General features: G+C 39.4%; 1 protein-coding gene across 1 annotated transcript in view; it reads right to left on the reverse strand.

Annotated features, from left to right (window-relative positions):
• Positions 1-11421: 11421 nt before the first annotated feature.
• LOC142660696 (dipeptidase 2-like) overlaps positions 11422-14308 on the reverse strand; it is a 183797-nt gene continuing 180910 nt past the window's right edge. The window contains exon 11 of the mRNA XM_075837483.1: positions 11422-13471. Coding sequence (XP_075693598.1) covers positions 13283-13471 — 189 coding nt within the window. The 3' untranslated portion in view covers positions 11422-13282. The remainder of the gene's footprint in view (positions 13472-14308) is intronic.

The following is a 14308-nucleotide window of genomic DNA, read 5'->3' on the forward strand; positions in this document are numbered from 1 at the left end:
TTGCGGGAGCCCCATAGATTTCTATGGGCCTGCCCGTGCCGTAATTACGGCCTAAAATAGGACATGTTCTATATTTTTTAACGGCCCGGGCACCTTCCCGTAAGCATACGGGGAGGTACCCGTGGCCAATAGAAGTCTATGGGCCCGTAATTACGGCCCATGATTACGGGCGTTTTTACGTTCGTGTGCATGGGGCCTCAGTCTGGAGTTGCATCGCCTAATCACCAGATATGTCGTGGGACAAATGCAAGGCTGTTTCTTTTGCAATATCTTTTATTTTCGTTGCACAGCATTGCTTTGAAACACATAAAAGTGTAGTTTTTGTGGACCAGAGGTGTAGCAGAAGGCTCTGGAGAGCGCAGAACTTTAGTAGTGTTCTATGCAAATCTGCTGCGAATATGCAGATTTTGCTAGTGATTTCATTCCTCTACATTGAAAGAAGTGAAGTTTGCGGTGAAAATGACATGCTGTGGATCTCACATTCCGCACCGCAAGGTCAATTTCATTATGAAAATATTTTGCAGCATGTGGATGAGATTTGTTCAAATCTTATTCACATGGCAGGAACCGTATTCCGCAGCGTGTTTTTCATGCGCAAGTCGGTACGGACAATCTGCAGCGTTTCCGCTACATGTGGACCCGGACTAAGAGGCTTATCTTTATCAAAAAAGTGTTTACTTCTACTAACCCCCCAAACCATTCTTTTCTGTGTACTTTGCCGAGAACCAATTAAACCGTACTTTTCTGAATCCCAAAATGTTTTCTTTTTTTTTCTAAATGTTTTATCGAAGGTGTATTAAATTTCTTATCAAATGTCCCTTTCCACCATTATTAAAAATGGTTTGCAGTGTTTTTTTGCTGGTGCATATTAGTGCAGATATGAAATTCAAATAAAACAATTGACTTTTTTGTATTTGAAAATCATAGTTCAACTTGTTAGGTCTTGTTGTTCATTCTTAATGAAACGGTTTTTTAAAGCTTGAACAAAATAGTTATATGCTTTCTTTACTGATCAAAGAATAACATTATTTGCGCTTGGCATTCTATAAGAGTTTAAGAAGTTCTCTAAAAGAAAAATGACATTAGCTTCCCTGTGAAAAAAAATCTGAAATGTTGACGGTAAATAAGAAATGCAAGATGAAAAGAAGAAAAAAAAAATCACCAAAGCATTAGTGCATTGTGTTGAATTATGGGATTCACGGCAAATGCCTCATCCTACAATTGCCATTGGTAATACTAGTTTGTTTTGACATTTGTAATAAAATAAAAACTTTTTTTTTGCCTTTTGTCTGTGCAGTTACAAAATATAATTTTTCCTAACGTGTGCAATTTACCTTTTAAGTATATTTAATGGTTTCATTTGTTTTTGTTCTGTCATTAGACATCACGTTTATTTTCCTATGTATTAACATAATAAACTATCAAATTTATACTACTACTGCTTTCTTGGAATATTTAAAAGTATCTGCTTTTCAAGAAAACAAAAATCTGTACCTATGTTTTAATGAACTGAAAATAATTAAAATTGCATAGTAAAGCCAGCATTGTCTGATCACGCACCTTGTAAAGCGCTCTTCACATCACGTTTGGGGCTTGTGTTCAGCGTGAAGAGTGCTGCTAAACTAATGCCCCAGATGTATTCAACTCTGCTAATAAAGTTGCATATATCATACACCAGCCAAAAGGAATGTCCAAAGGATTGTTTTTTGTTATACTGTATGTTTTGACTCGGAAGTCTGTGACTTTACCAGTGTATACGTAGAACTTACATCACAGACGTGATGTCAACAAAGCCTGGGATTGAATTTGTAGTAGAGAATCTATGTGACCGTGCCAGTGCTAAAACTAAATATATTATTGGATAATCTAATAATGGAAATAGAGAAGTGAATACATCTACAAATTATTCAACACATCACATACCCATCCCTAGCTTGTATGGTGCAGAAAATTAGTCATTCAAATATTCATACATTTAACATTTCTTAAAGGGGTTATGTGGGGACCGAAAAGTATTAGCAGTCTACTCACTGCAGTATGTGATTACACTTGCTAATATACGTTCGGTCCCCCGTTGCGCTGATTATGAGATTTTAGTAGATTTTTAGAGTGCTGGCAGGGGACCTACAGTCTAGTGGCAGTCTTTCTTCATGACAACATGACTCTTCGTCATGTGACCGGCCCTGCTGTACTCTATGTACTACTGCTAGAGGTTTCAGTACATTTTGCATCATACAACATACGCACTTCTGACAGATACAAGTTAAAACTGAATTTACCAGGTCAGATACAAATTATTAGAACTTTACTAGAGGGGATCTTGGAGGAACCGGTCTTATTTAAGTCTTTGACATGTAGTTTGTTGCTAAAATGTGTGGTATCACTGATTCAAAGAGTTCTTGGATGCCTTTAAAAAGAAGGTTGTCAATTCCTGAAAAATGTATTCAAAAACATTTGCCAAACAATTGGACATCAATGATTCAACTCTCCAGGAGATCATGTACTGTACAATTGGAGAATTTGCTGAGGCCAGGCCATGCCAGATTCAGCCCAAGAGCAGACCTGGTGAAAGCAGTCTCTTTGAAGAAATTCTGGGGTTCTGACGTTACAGTGTAAATGTTTTTAGTCAGCATTTGTTTCATAAAACACCCGACATAGCAAAGTGAAAATACATGACACGTTTTGAACGCCAACTGCATTCTTAATCGAAGCACACGTCTGAAGCGTTGGATACAAATTTAAATATCAAAAAGACCAATGTAAGTGAAACAGTTTATTTTCACTTCACTATGCCGGGTGTTTTATGAAGCAATTACTGAATAAATGTGTTTATACTGTCAAGTGGATCACGACCATACGTATTTCCTACTTAAATAGAATAGGACCTGACAGATTATTTTGGTACTCCACGGCAGACTATAGCCCATTTTGAGTATGTACCATTTACAATGACTGTTTTCTGTCCCTTAACCAACTTTTTACCCGTGTGCATACATGGTCCCCCACTCCCTGTATCTGTAGCTTCTATAGGTACAGTATTTAATGCTTTTGCAAAATCTAGATATATCGCCCTCATAGCCAACATACAGATTTGCTCTTACCTCCTCATAGAAGCAGAGCATGTTGGTTTGGCACGACCTGTTTTTCATAAATCCAGGATGGTTATCAGTTATGAGGGTATGTTCACATGGAGTGTTTTCAGACATTTTTCGGGCCGTAAACATCCCAAAAACGACTGAAAAATCGGAAGCAGAACGCATCCAAACATCTGTCCATTGATTTCAATGGGAAAAGGGCATTTTGTTCCGATGGGGAATTTTTTACGTGGCCGTTTTGAAAAACGGCCACGAAAATGTGCATGTCGCTTCAGCCATTTTTGGAGACGTTTTTTTATTTTGTGTGTGCACATACCCCTAGACTATTCTCCACTATATACTTTTGCTGTTCATCTCTTAGAATACCTTCCAATATTTTACATAACACAGATGTCAAACTTACTGGACGGTAGTTACTCGGTTCCACGGTCTTACCATTCCTAAATATTGGTACATCCTCCAATCCTCTATTACCAGACAAACTGCAATCAAAGAGAAATTTCCAAGGCACCGTGTTCCATTACAGCTCCGCGTTTATTTTCCATGGCAAGCGTTAAAGCATACATTAGCTCGGTTTCGGCCAATCGGCCTTTCTAAGGCTAATCACATTAGATGAACAGACACAAGAAGGTATATAGCAGCTGAACCGCAAAAGGAGCTCCCCTACGATCAATGTAAGCCCGCCCATCTGTGTGTCCAGCTCAGCAGCAGGCATATAACTAAGAGGACAATTAAAAACATACACACCCATAAAGACACGGTTGGGTGAGTTTGGTTTTGAAGAACTTGACTGGCCCGCACAGAGCCCTGCCCTCAACTACATCCAACACCTTTTGAATGAACTAGAACAGAGATTGTGAGCCAGGCCATCTCGTCCAACATCAGCGTCTGATTTCACAAATACTCTTCTGCATGAATGGGCAAAAATTCCCACAGACACGCTTGAAAATGTTGTAGGGCGCTTTCCCAGAAAAATGGTAGCTGGTTTAGCTGTAAAGTGGGGAACAACTCCATATTAGGCCCCATGCACACGACCGTAGTCTTCATCCGTAATTACGGATCAAATTGCGGATCCATTCATTTGTATTGGTCCCAGACGCATTTCAGTATATTTACAGATGTGTGTCCAGCACTGTCCGCGTTATTGCGTCTGCCAAGGCCCAGTGCGAGGTGCCATGCCGACGTAGTGCGCATGCGCTCCATGGAGACCACACTCCAATGCAATGGAGACAGCCGCAGTTATCGGTAAGGAGGGCAAACTGCCCACACTAGACCAATATTGTACTTTGGCAGTTATTTACATCCCTTAACCCCTTTAGGACACCGCCTGTTTTGGCCTTGTGGACACAGATGATTTTTTCAAATCTGACGTGTCACTTTATGTGGTAATAACTCCGGAACGCTTTTACCTATCCAAGGGATTCTGAGATTGTTTTCTCGTGACATATTGTACTTTATGTTAGTGAAAAAATTTGTTCGATAAATTCAATATTTATTTGTGAAAACATCAAATTTTAGCAAAAATTGGCATTTTTCTAAATTTAAATGTATTTGCTTGTAGAACAGATCGTAATAGCACCCAAAATAGTTACTAGTTAACATCCCCCGTATGTCTACTTTATGTTTGCATCATTTTTTTTCACGTACTTTTATTTTTCTAGGACGTTACAAGGCTTAGAACTTTAGCAGCAATTTCTCATATTTTCAAGAAAATTTCAATAGGCCATTTTTTCAGGGACCAGTTCAGTACTGAAGTGGCTTTGAGGGCCTTCTATATTAGAAAGTCCCCATAAATCACCCCATTTTGAAAACTGCACCCCTCAATGTATTCAAAAAGACATTCAGAAAGTATTTTAACCCTTTAAGCGTTTAACGGGAATTAAGGCAAAGTAGAGGTGAAATTTACAAATTAAATTTTTTTTGCTGAAATTCATTTGTAATAAAAAAAAAAAATCTGTAACGCAGAAGGTTTTACCAGAGAAACCCAACTCAATATTTATTGCCCAGATTCTGCAGATTTTAGAAATATCCAACATGTGGCCCTAGTGTCCTAATGAGAAAAAGCACCCCAACATTTGCAAAGCAACGTCTCCCGATTACGGCAATACCCCATATGTGGTCGTAGACTGATGTTTGGACCCACAGCAGGGCTCAGGAGGGAAGGAGCGCCTTTTGGATTTTGGAGCGCAGATTTTGCTGGATTGGTTTTCAGTGCCATGTCGGGTTTGCAACGCCCCGGAGGAACCAAAGCAGTGGAAACCCCCCAAAAGTGACCCTATTTTTTAAACTACACCCCTCAAGGAATTTTTCTAGGGGTATAGTGAACATTTTGACCCCACAGGATCTTTTTTTAGAGCTAAGGTGACCAAAAAACAGCAATTTTGGCGCTTTAAATGCTTTATTTCTTACAGAGTTCACCGTGCGCAATAAATGATGTTTTACTTTATTCTGCGGGTCGGTACGATTACGCCTATACCATATGTGTATAGTTTTTTTAAAAGTTTTGCAGCGTTTGCACAATAAAATTCAGGTTCTATAAAAGAATGTATTTTCTGAGAAACGCTATTCTGAGCCGTAACTTTATTATTTTTTCGTCAAAAAAGCTGTGGGAGGTCTTGTTTTTTGCGGGACGGGTTGTAGTTTTTATTGGCACTATTTTGGGTTAAATGCGACTTTTTTTTTTTTTTTATATACTCTTTATTTGGTAAACAAGACATAACAAATCAGTAGACATTCCCACATATCGGGATCATATATCGCTACGTAGAGCTTTGATAACATTCTCAGAAGAAAACATAGTGATAGAGGTTCATTTCTATACAAGTGTTGCGAGAATATCTCATCTTATCTAAAACATTGTTATATCAATACTTTAAATGATATTTATGAGTACAGTGTAACAATAAAACACTTAACCCCTTCCTAGTGTATGATGAAGTAAAAGTTAGTAAATGTGTGTCTCTAGGAAAAGTAGAGTTTTCCAGCCCACGATTACCGGGACCGGCTAGGAAGAAACAACAATTAAACCAAAATCTACCAAACATGGTGCAGCTATCCATAGTAAAGAGTCTATTTTTGTCCTATACTGGTGTGTCCTCAAAACTAACAGAAGGCTCTAAGCGATTTCTATGAGGTCCAACTGATCCACTGGGCTTCACATTGTGGTAATCTGTTTTCCAGTATACTAATTAATTTCTCAAATTGGTGTATTTCTTTAATTTTGTTCAGCGTCCTTGGGAATGGGATAGTGATTTCCAGCTAATGGCTACCGTCCATTTGGCTGCTGATAAAATATGCGACATTAATTTTCTATTTATTTTGGGTACATCAGCCTGTACTACTGGACAGAACCACCAGATATGAGCCATAGTGCCCCTCTCCCCACAGTTTCTGAAACAAGCATCCGAACAACCTGGAAACTATTTTGCTAATTTGTCCGGAGTAAGATACCACCTCGTTAGAATTTTATACGATGTTTCTTTAATATTATTCGATTGAGATACTTTAGCTGTGTTATCATAAATTTGTTGCCACGAGGTCGAGTCTGGTATATTTCCCAGCTCCCGTTCCCAAGCCATCATATATGAAGTAGGACCATTATATGTTTCGCTTCTGAATTGGGAGTACAAAACTGAAATCAGCCCTTTCCCCCTTGGGGAGTCTCGACAGTTAGCTTCGTAGAAGGTTATACTAGTGTCGCTTGGTAAAAAGACAGATCCCGAGAGAAGATGGTGTATTTGTAGATATCTAAAATATTCCCTGAGCGGGATTTGAGAATCCTGACGTAGGGCCTCAAAAGAAAGGGATTTACCATCTTTGCACAATTTAAGTAATGAAGTGAAACCTAATGAGGTCCACCACTGGAAGGCCTCCGGGTGTAATCCCGGCGGAAAATCAGGATTAAGCAATAATGGTTGTAATGCGGATGGATTAGATATAAATTTAAACTTTTCCCGACAAATTAACCAAAGTGTGAGGGAGTGTTTGATAATGCTATTTTCAATGCCAGAAATGTAAATGCGACTTTTTGATCACTTTTTATTCTATATCTTGGGAGGGGTGGTGACCAAAAAATACATAGTTTCCTGTTTATTTTGTTTGCGGCGTTCACCGTGCGGAAAAATTTACATTATAGTTTCATAGTTTGGGTTGTTACGAACACGGTGATACCAAATATGTGTACTTTTCTTTAACGTTTTCATTTTTTCCCTATAATAAATGACTTATTATAGGAAAACAAAAACTTTTATTTTTACACTTTTATAAAACATTTTTATTAACTTTTTACACTTTATTTTTTTGACCTGCAGCTTTGATCGCTGCTAGAATACATTGCACTACCTAGGTAGTGTAACGTATTCCAACTGTCAGTGTTACGTCACAGTCATTCTGACAGTTAGTCTACGAGGATCAGCAGAGGCTGATCCTCATAGGCTTCCATACATGGCATTCCCGGAGGCCGTTGCCTGGCCTCCGGATGCCATCACTAGCATCAGCAGCCCCCACGATTGCATGCGGGCTGCTGATGTGCTACAAACCCCCTACATGCGGAGATCGCAATCGAGCCCCGCATGTAACTGGTTAATTGCCGAAATCAGCGGCGATGAGCCGCTGAACGGCAATACTGGAGTGTCAGCTGTCGGGGACAGCTGATCTCCAAGTTCCCGATGCACACCTTGTCGCCGACGGTGTGCATCGGGAACGACACAGTGACTTCCTGTCACTCTGACAGGAAGCCTATCAGGACCAGCCGAACGTTGGTCCTGATGGGCTTCCGTCCATGGCTTCCATTTGCCATACTAACTATCGGCAAACCCCCGCAATTTTGGACCGGGGTCTGCCGATATGTTAGAAACCCCCAAAATTCGGCGATTGCAACCGATCGCCGAATTTAAGGGGTTAATTCGCCAAAATTAGCGCCAAAGGACAGTGTGCACCGAAAAAAACTAAGTAACTGTACGTCCTTGTGCGGGAAGTAACCTCCCACAACGACGTACAGTTACTTACTCGTGTGGATAGGGGTTAAGGACAATAATACTTAGCTAAAGGCATACATAACTGAATGGCACAATATTTATAAAATATATGTGAAGCACAAAATATAATGGTGAAAAAGTAGATCAATATATAATTGTCTAATGAGATAGAATCAATGTGAGCAAAAAGATGTATGTGTGAAAAATATATATAAAGTGAAATAATTTGCATATTTATATACATATATCTACGTCAAGATATATGCATTTGTAATAAAAAAGGTGTTATAAATATATGTGAAAAAAAATATAATAATGAAAATGAAAAAATATAAACCACACAAAGCGCAATGTTTAAGCTTACCATAAGCAAAAGAGGTGAGGAAGTGAACAAAAAAAAATGTGGATGGGAAGAAGATTATCACCCAACATTGCACACATACAAAACTAAGGACCAGTGTTTTAATATTTATCCAAATTCAGAAAACAGTCCGTAATGCATGCTGGTCGTAGAAAGAGTGAACGATCTATCAAAGTCTGATCTTCACAATCATGGCACGAACAAGGGAGATTTCTGAGGACATCAGAAGAGTTGTTGACGCTCATCAGGCTGGTAAAGTTTACAAAATCATCTCTAAAGAGTTTGGACACGGTGAAACACAGTGGTGGTTGTAGTATAATGGTTTGGGCCTGTTTTGCTGCATCTGGGCCAGGATAGCTTGCCATCACTGATGGAACAATGAATTCTGAAATATACCAGCAAATTCAAAAGGAAAATGTCAGGACATCTGTCTGTGAGCTGAATCTCAAGGAAACGTGGGTCATGCAGCAAGACAATGATCCTAAGCACACAAATTGTTCTACCAAAGAATGGTTAACGTAGAATAAAGTTAACGTTTTGAAATGGCCAAGTCAAAGTCCTGACCTTAATCTAATAGAAATGCTCTGGAAGGACCTGAAGTGAGCAGTTCATGGGAGGAAACCCAACAACATACAGTGACAGAGTTGAAGCTGTTTTGTATGGAGGAATGGGCTAAAATTCCAATTACCGGAAATGTTTAGATGCAGTTATAGCTGCACAAGGGGGTCACACCAGATACTGAAAGCAAAGGTTCACATACTTTTTCTACTCACAGATATTTGATATTGGATTATTTTCCTCAATAAATAAATTACCAAGTCTAATATTTTTGACTCATTTGATTGATTTGGTTCTCTTTATCTGCTTTTAGGACTTGTGTGACGATCTAATGTAGGGTTGGGTCAAATTTCTGCAGAAATATAGATAATTCTGAAGGTTCACAATCTTTCAAGCACCACTGTAAGTCTATGCACTAGTCAGGGCTGTCTTTTAGATAGGTCAGGCGTCCCAAGCCCTGCACGTGCTGCCACCCGCCGTAATTGCTCAGCAGCAGTGGTGAAGCTATAGTGGTCTCAACGATCTCGGTTGTGACCGGTCCCTGAACCCGTGGGGCCCATGCCCCACCTCCACACTAGGTCTGCTAATAGTTACTGTATTAACTGGGGCCCATGTAGTAAACTCGACCCCTGCTACTACAGTAACATCTAAATATAATTTGCACCAGATCAAATGCAAATGATTAGATATAATCTTTGAGGTTTAAATAAGACCGGTTCCTCCGACATAAAATTTGATTTGCTCTTTGTTGTTAAAATGTGTTGTCTTCACATGCCTAGATCCAATGGCCTCTGGCAGGGCTTCAAAGGAGACTGTCTGTATCACGATATACTGCAATACATTAGTATTCAAAGTTCAAAAAACACCCCTTTTCCGATTTTTCCCCTAAAGTAATGTTGAAAAAATAAAAGTTAACATAACTGGTATCGCTGCATCCGTAAAAGTCCAAACTATCACAATATAGCGTTGTTTAACCCGCTCGGTGATCGCCGTAACAATAAAAAAATTATAAAACACACAAATTGCTGTTTTTTGGTCACCTTAGCTCTCAAAAAAAAATACGCAAGAAAGTGATCAAAAGGTCGCATAACCCCAAAATGGTATCGGTGAAAATTATAGCTCGCCTCACAAAAATTAAGCCCGCACATCGCTAGATTTACGGAAAAATAAAAAAGTTATGGCTCTCAGAACATGGTGACACAAAACATATAAATTTGGTATTGCCGTAATCGCAACAACCTGTAGAATAAGGTGAATATGTTGTTTTTTACGGCCTGATGGACGCCGTAAAAACAAAACCCCCCATAAAATGGCATAATCGCTGTTTTTTTTCCCATTTCACCCTACAAATAATTTTTTTTCAGCTTCCCAGTACATCATGTGGTACAAAAAATGGTGCCATGAGAAGCGGCCATGTCGACAATAAAACAAAGAAGTTATGGCTTTTGAAATGCGGGGTGGAAAAAAACGATAATGAAAAAACTGAAATTGTCCGTGTCTCCAAGGGGTTAAAGAGGGGTTACCTGATTCTCAAATCTCTATCTCCTATTGCATGTGATTGGCGCTGCAATGTAGATAACAGTAACGTGTTTTTTTGTGAAAAACTTTCATTTTTGGCCAAGTTATGAGCCATTTTATATATATGCAAATGAGCTTTGAAACGGACAACTGGGCGTGTTTTTATTCGTATGTCCAATTGGGCGTGTATTGTGTTTTTAACTGGGCGTGTTTACTGGTATTACTAACTGAGCGTTGTGGAGAGAAGTGTATGATGCTGACAAATCAGTGACCAATCAGCATCATGCACTCCTCTCCATTCATTTACACAGCAGCATCGTTCTTACTAGAACGATGTGCAGCCACATACACAAGTGTCCTGATAATGAATACACATGACCTCCAGCCTGGACGTCATGTGTACTCAGAATCCTGAAATCTCGTTTACCTCGTAATCTCGCGAGATTACGCGCGGCTTGCTGAATCTCACAGAAAAGATTCAGAAGTGTCAGAATTCTGAGTACACATGACGTCCAGTCTGGAGATCATGTGTATTCATTATCAGGACACTTGTGTATGTGGCTGCACATCGTTCTAGTAAGAACGATGCTGCTGTGTAAATGAATGGAGAGGAGTGCATGATGCTGATTGGTCACTGATTCGTCAGAATCATACACTTCTCACCACAACGCCCAGTTAGTAAAACAAGTAAACACGCCCAGTTAAAAACACAATACACGCCCAGTTGGACATACTAATAAATACACGCCCAGTTGTCCATTTCAAAGCTCATTTGCATATATATAAAATAGCTCATAACTTGGCCAAATTTTTTTTTTTTAAAACGTTACTGTTCTCTACATTGCAGCGCCGATCACATGCAATAGGAGATAGGGATTTGAGAATCTGGTGACAGAGCCTCTTTAAAGCTCAGATGAATGACAAAGACCCTAAATATACCAAATATACCAAATAATGGCTGATAGAAAAAAACTGAGGGTTCTTGGATGGCAAAGTCAAAGTGTGTGTGTGTGTGTGTGTGTGTGTGTGTGTGTGTGTGTGTGTGTGTGTGTGTGTGTGTGTGTGTGTGTGTGTCATGGGAGTAAGGTTTAAATTGGTTGTGTATGATAGAAACCCCTCAAACATTGTACAGCTAGTAGACAGTTATAAGGGACAATACCAGGTATCAGAGCCATAGGTGTAGTTACTTTTTCCACAGAAGAAAATGTCATACCTGTGTTTTTTTTTGTCTAATACATTATTATAAAGTGAGCTTGTTGTTTTTCTTCTTAAATTGCATAATCTTTTAGCCCTTTACCAATTATCTGGAAAACTAACATGAATGATTGTTCCCGATCATTCCTTTGTGTAAACAGGTCAACGATCAGCCGATGACCGAGCAAACGCTCATTCATCGGCTGATTGTATCATTTATACTGCAAGAAATATAGTTGTCGGCAGCACATCTCCCTGTGTAAACAGTGAGATGTGCTGCCCACGGTTTTGTGCCTACAGGACCTGTGTCTCCGCAGTTACAGCCTTCAAATGTGTAGTCTGATCTTGCAGTCATATGTTCAAGTGTACCCAACTTTTCAGATGATTTTGCAGGATAAGCCGTCATGTGTGCGTGAATACATGAGGAAAAGTACTATTTCTGGCCATTATATAACTTCTATTCTGCATTGTTCTGCCTTTTTTCGCTCTGAAGACTCTCTAAATCTCCATTGTCTCTGAGCTAAGTTGTCTCAGTTGTCTAACTGCGATCATGTCTTCTATACACTGCACACACAGAAGAGGAGAATCCTGCTTTACTATATCTATCACAAATATATATATAAATTGCAGCAGAATGGGGGACATAATACAGCAATAAGGAGCAGTGTAGCTGCTGGGTGAGACAGTAATACTTACCAAGAGGCTGCAACACATCTGTCTGTTTCATTCTCACTATGCCTCCGCCCTCCTCCCCTCTCCATAGAATTGTATTGGCAGGCAGTGAAGAGACACACCCCACATTCTGCAGTCCAACTGTAACTAGGGACGGATTTTACTTGACAACATGCAGGGGATGGACAGCAGATTACAAGAAGGTATACACCCAGTGGCAGTAACTTTACACAGAAATTGCATGGATAAAACAACTCAATTTTAACAGTAAGTAAATAACAAAGTTGATGTATATCATGTATACTATTAGATTAGCTTAAGTTGTTTGAAAAGTTAGTATCCATTTAATAATTTCCAACTGCAACCTCTCTGTCTGTGCATTAGCTAGAAGTAGATCTGATCTACATTTGAGCTGTATACACAAATCAGTAGAATATTTTTAATCAAGACTGTTTGCAAAGTGCTGCTTCATTAGAGCAATTGAAATTGGTTGCAACGGTGTACATATGCTTTAAATGGTAATTAAACTTTTAAAAAACTTTTGACATGTCATAGTGAAAAGTTAGTAGTTATAATAGGTGGGGGTCTAAGCACTTAGACCCCCACTGATCGGTAAAACGAAGAGGCAGAAGTGCTTGGGTGAGCGCTGTGCCGCTTAGTTTCTGATCGGCTTTTCTCGAAAAGCTGAGCTAGCTGTGTATTGGCTCATAGACTTTCTATTGAGCATGTACAACCCACCCAGGAAAGCTGAGAAAAGACGATCAGAAAAAAAAGCGGTACAGCACGAGCACTTCTGCTGCTTCTTTTTAGCAATCGGTGGGGTCTCAGTGCTGAGACCCCCGCCGATCAAAACTTCTGGCATGTCACGTCTGACATGTCACTCATTTGAGCAATGAATAATATAGTTACTAAAATACATATATGCATGACAAGATATATATTGCTAGAGTGAAAGCAGGTATGCTTCTTTCTTGAATGCCGGATGACTTTCCTCTTAGATGTTGAAATGTACGAAGATCTAAACGGCAAGAGTAACTCAGCTCATCTTCTGGAATTTCTATTTCAGAAGGTCTCAAGTTTAGCTGTTCATCTCTGACCTGCAGATTTAGAAATATAAAAATATATAAATGGTGTTATTCACATAACAATGGTCTGCATTCCCTTTCATATTTATTATTTTATTTTTTGGCCAAATAAAAGCTCATGGGAACTAGGGCGATAAAGCCCATAGGGACCGTTTTTTTTCGGCTCTAGTTCTTCCGTGGGTAATTATAGAGTAGTATGCTTAACTTCTATTATGAGAAAAATGTTTGAGGGGCTCTTATGGGACTATATACAAGAGTATACACTAATGCACAGCACTCACGTCTTGATGCTAAAGTATTCCGGTCATGCAACATTTGTCTTCAGCAGCCTTTCTCAAGTGCTTGAGAAAGATGGCTGAGCCGAAACATTGCACGACTGAATTAAAGGACACGGGGACATGGGACACGGGGCGTTTTTTCATACTGATGACCTATCCACCTTTTTCTTTTCAATTTATCATTTACTTTTGCCTTCTCTTTCTCTTTCACTTCTCAGTGGGTAACTAATTTTGTTTGAGGGATAATGAATGATTTAAAGATATTGTTATGGACTGTCAGGGGGTTAGGGCAGAGATTAAAAAGATTGGAAATATTTAATACCATATTGCGTGATATTGCCTGAAGGAAGGAGCCGGTTCGGCCTCGAAACGCATTGCTGATGTGATTGAACCCCAATAAAAGGCTTTACCTTTCTGATGACTCCACTGTTATTCTCATTTGGGAGCACAGACCACAAGAAAATAAGAAGGGAATTGTGCCGAATAGAGGGCTGCTTGTGCCATTTATACCCTACCTACCTACAGGTGCATGTTGCATATCTCTCATTATCAATTTGTACCGGGCAAGCTT

This window comes from Rhinoderma darwinii, chromosome 9 (genome assembly GCF_050947455.1).
Source record: "Rhinoderma darwinii isolate aRhiDar2 chromosome 9, aRhiDar2.hap1, whole genome shotgun sequence".
NCBI classification, from domain to species: Eukaryota; Metazoa; Chordata; class Amphibia; order Anura; family Rhinodermatidae; genus Rhinoderma; species Rhinoderma darwinii.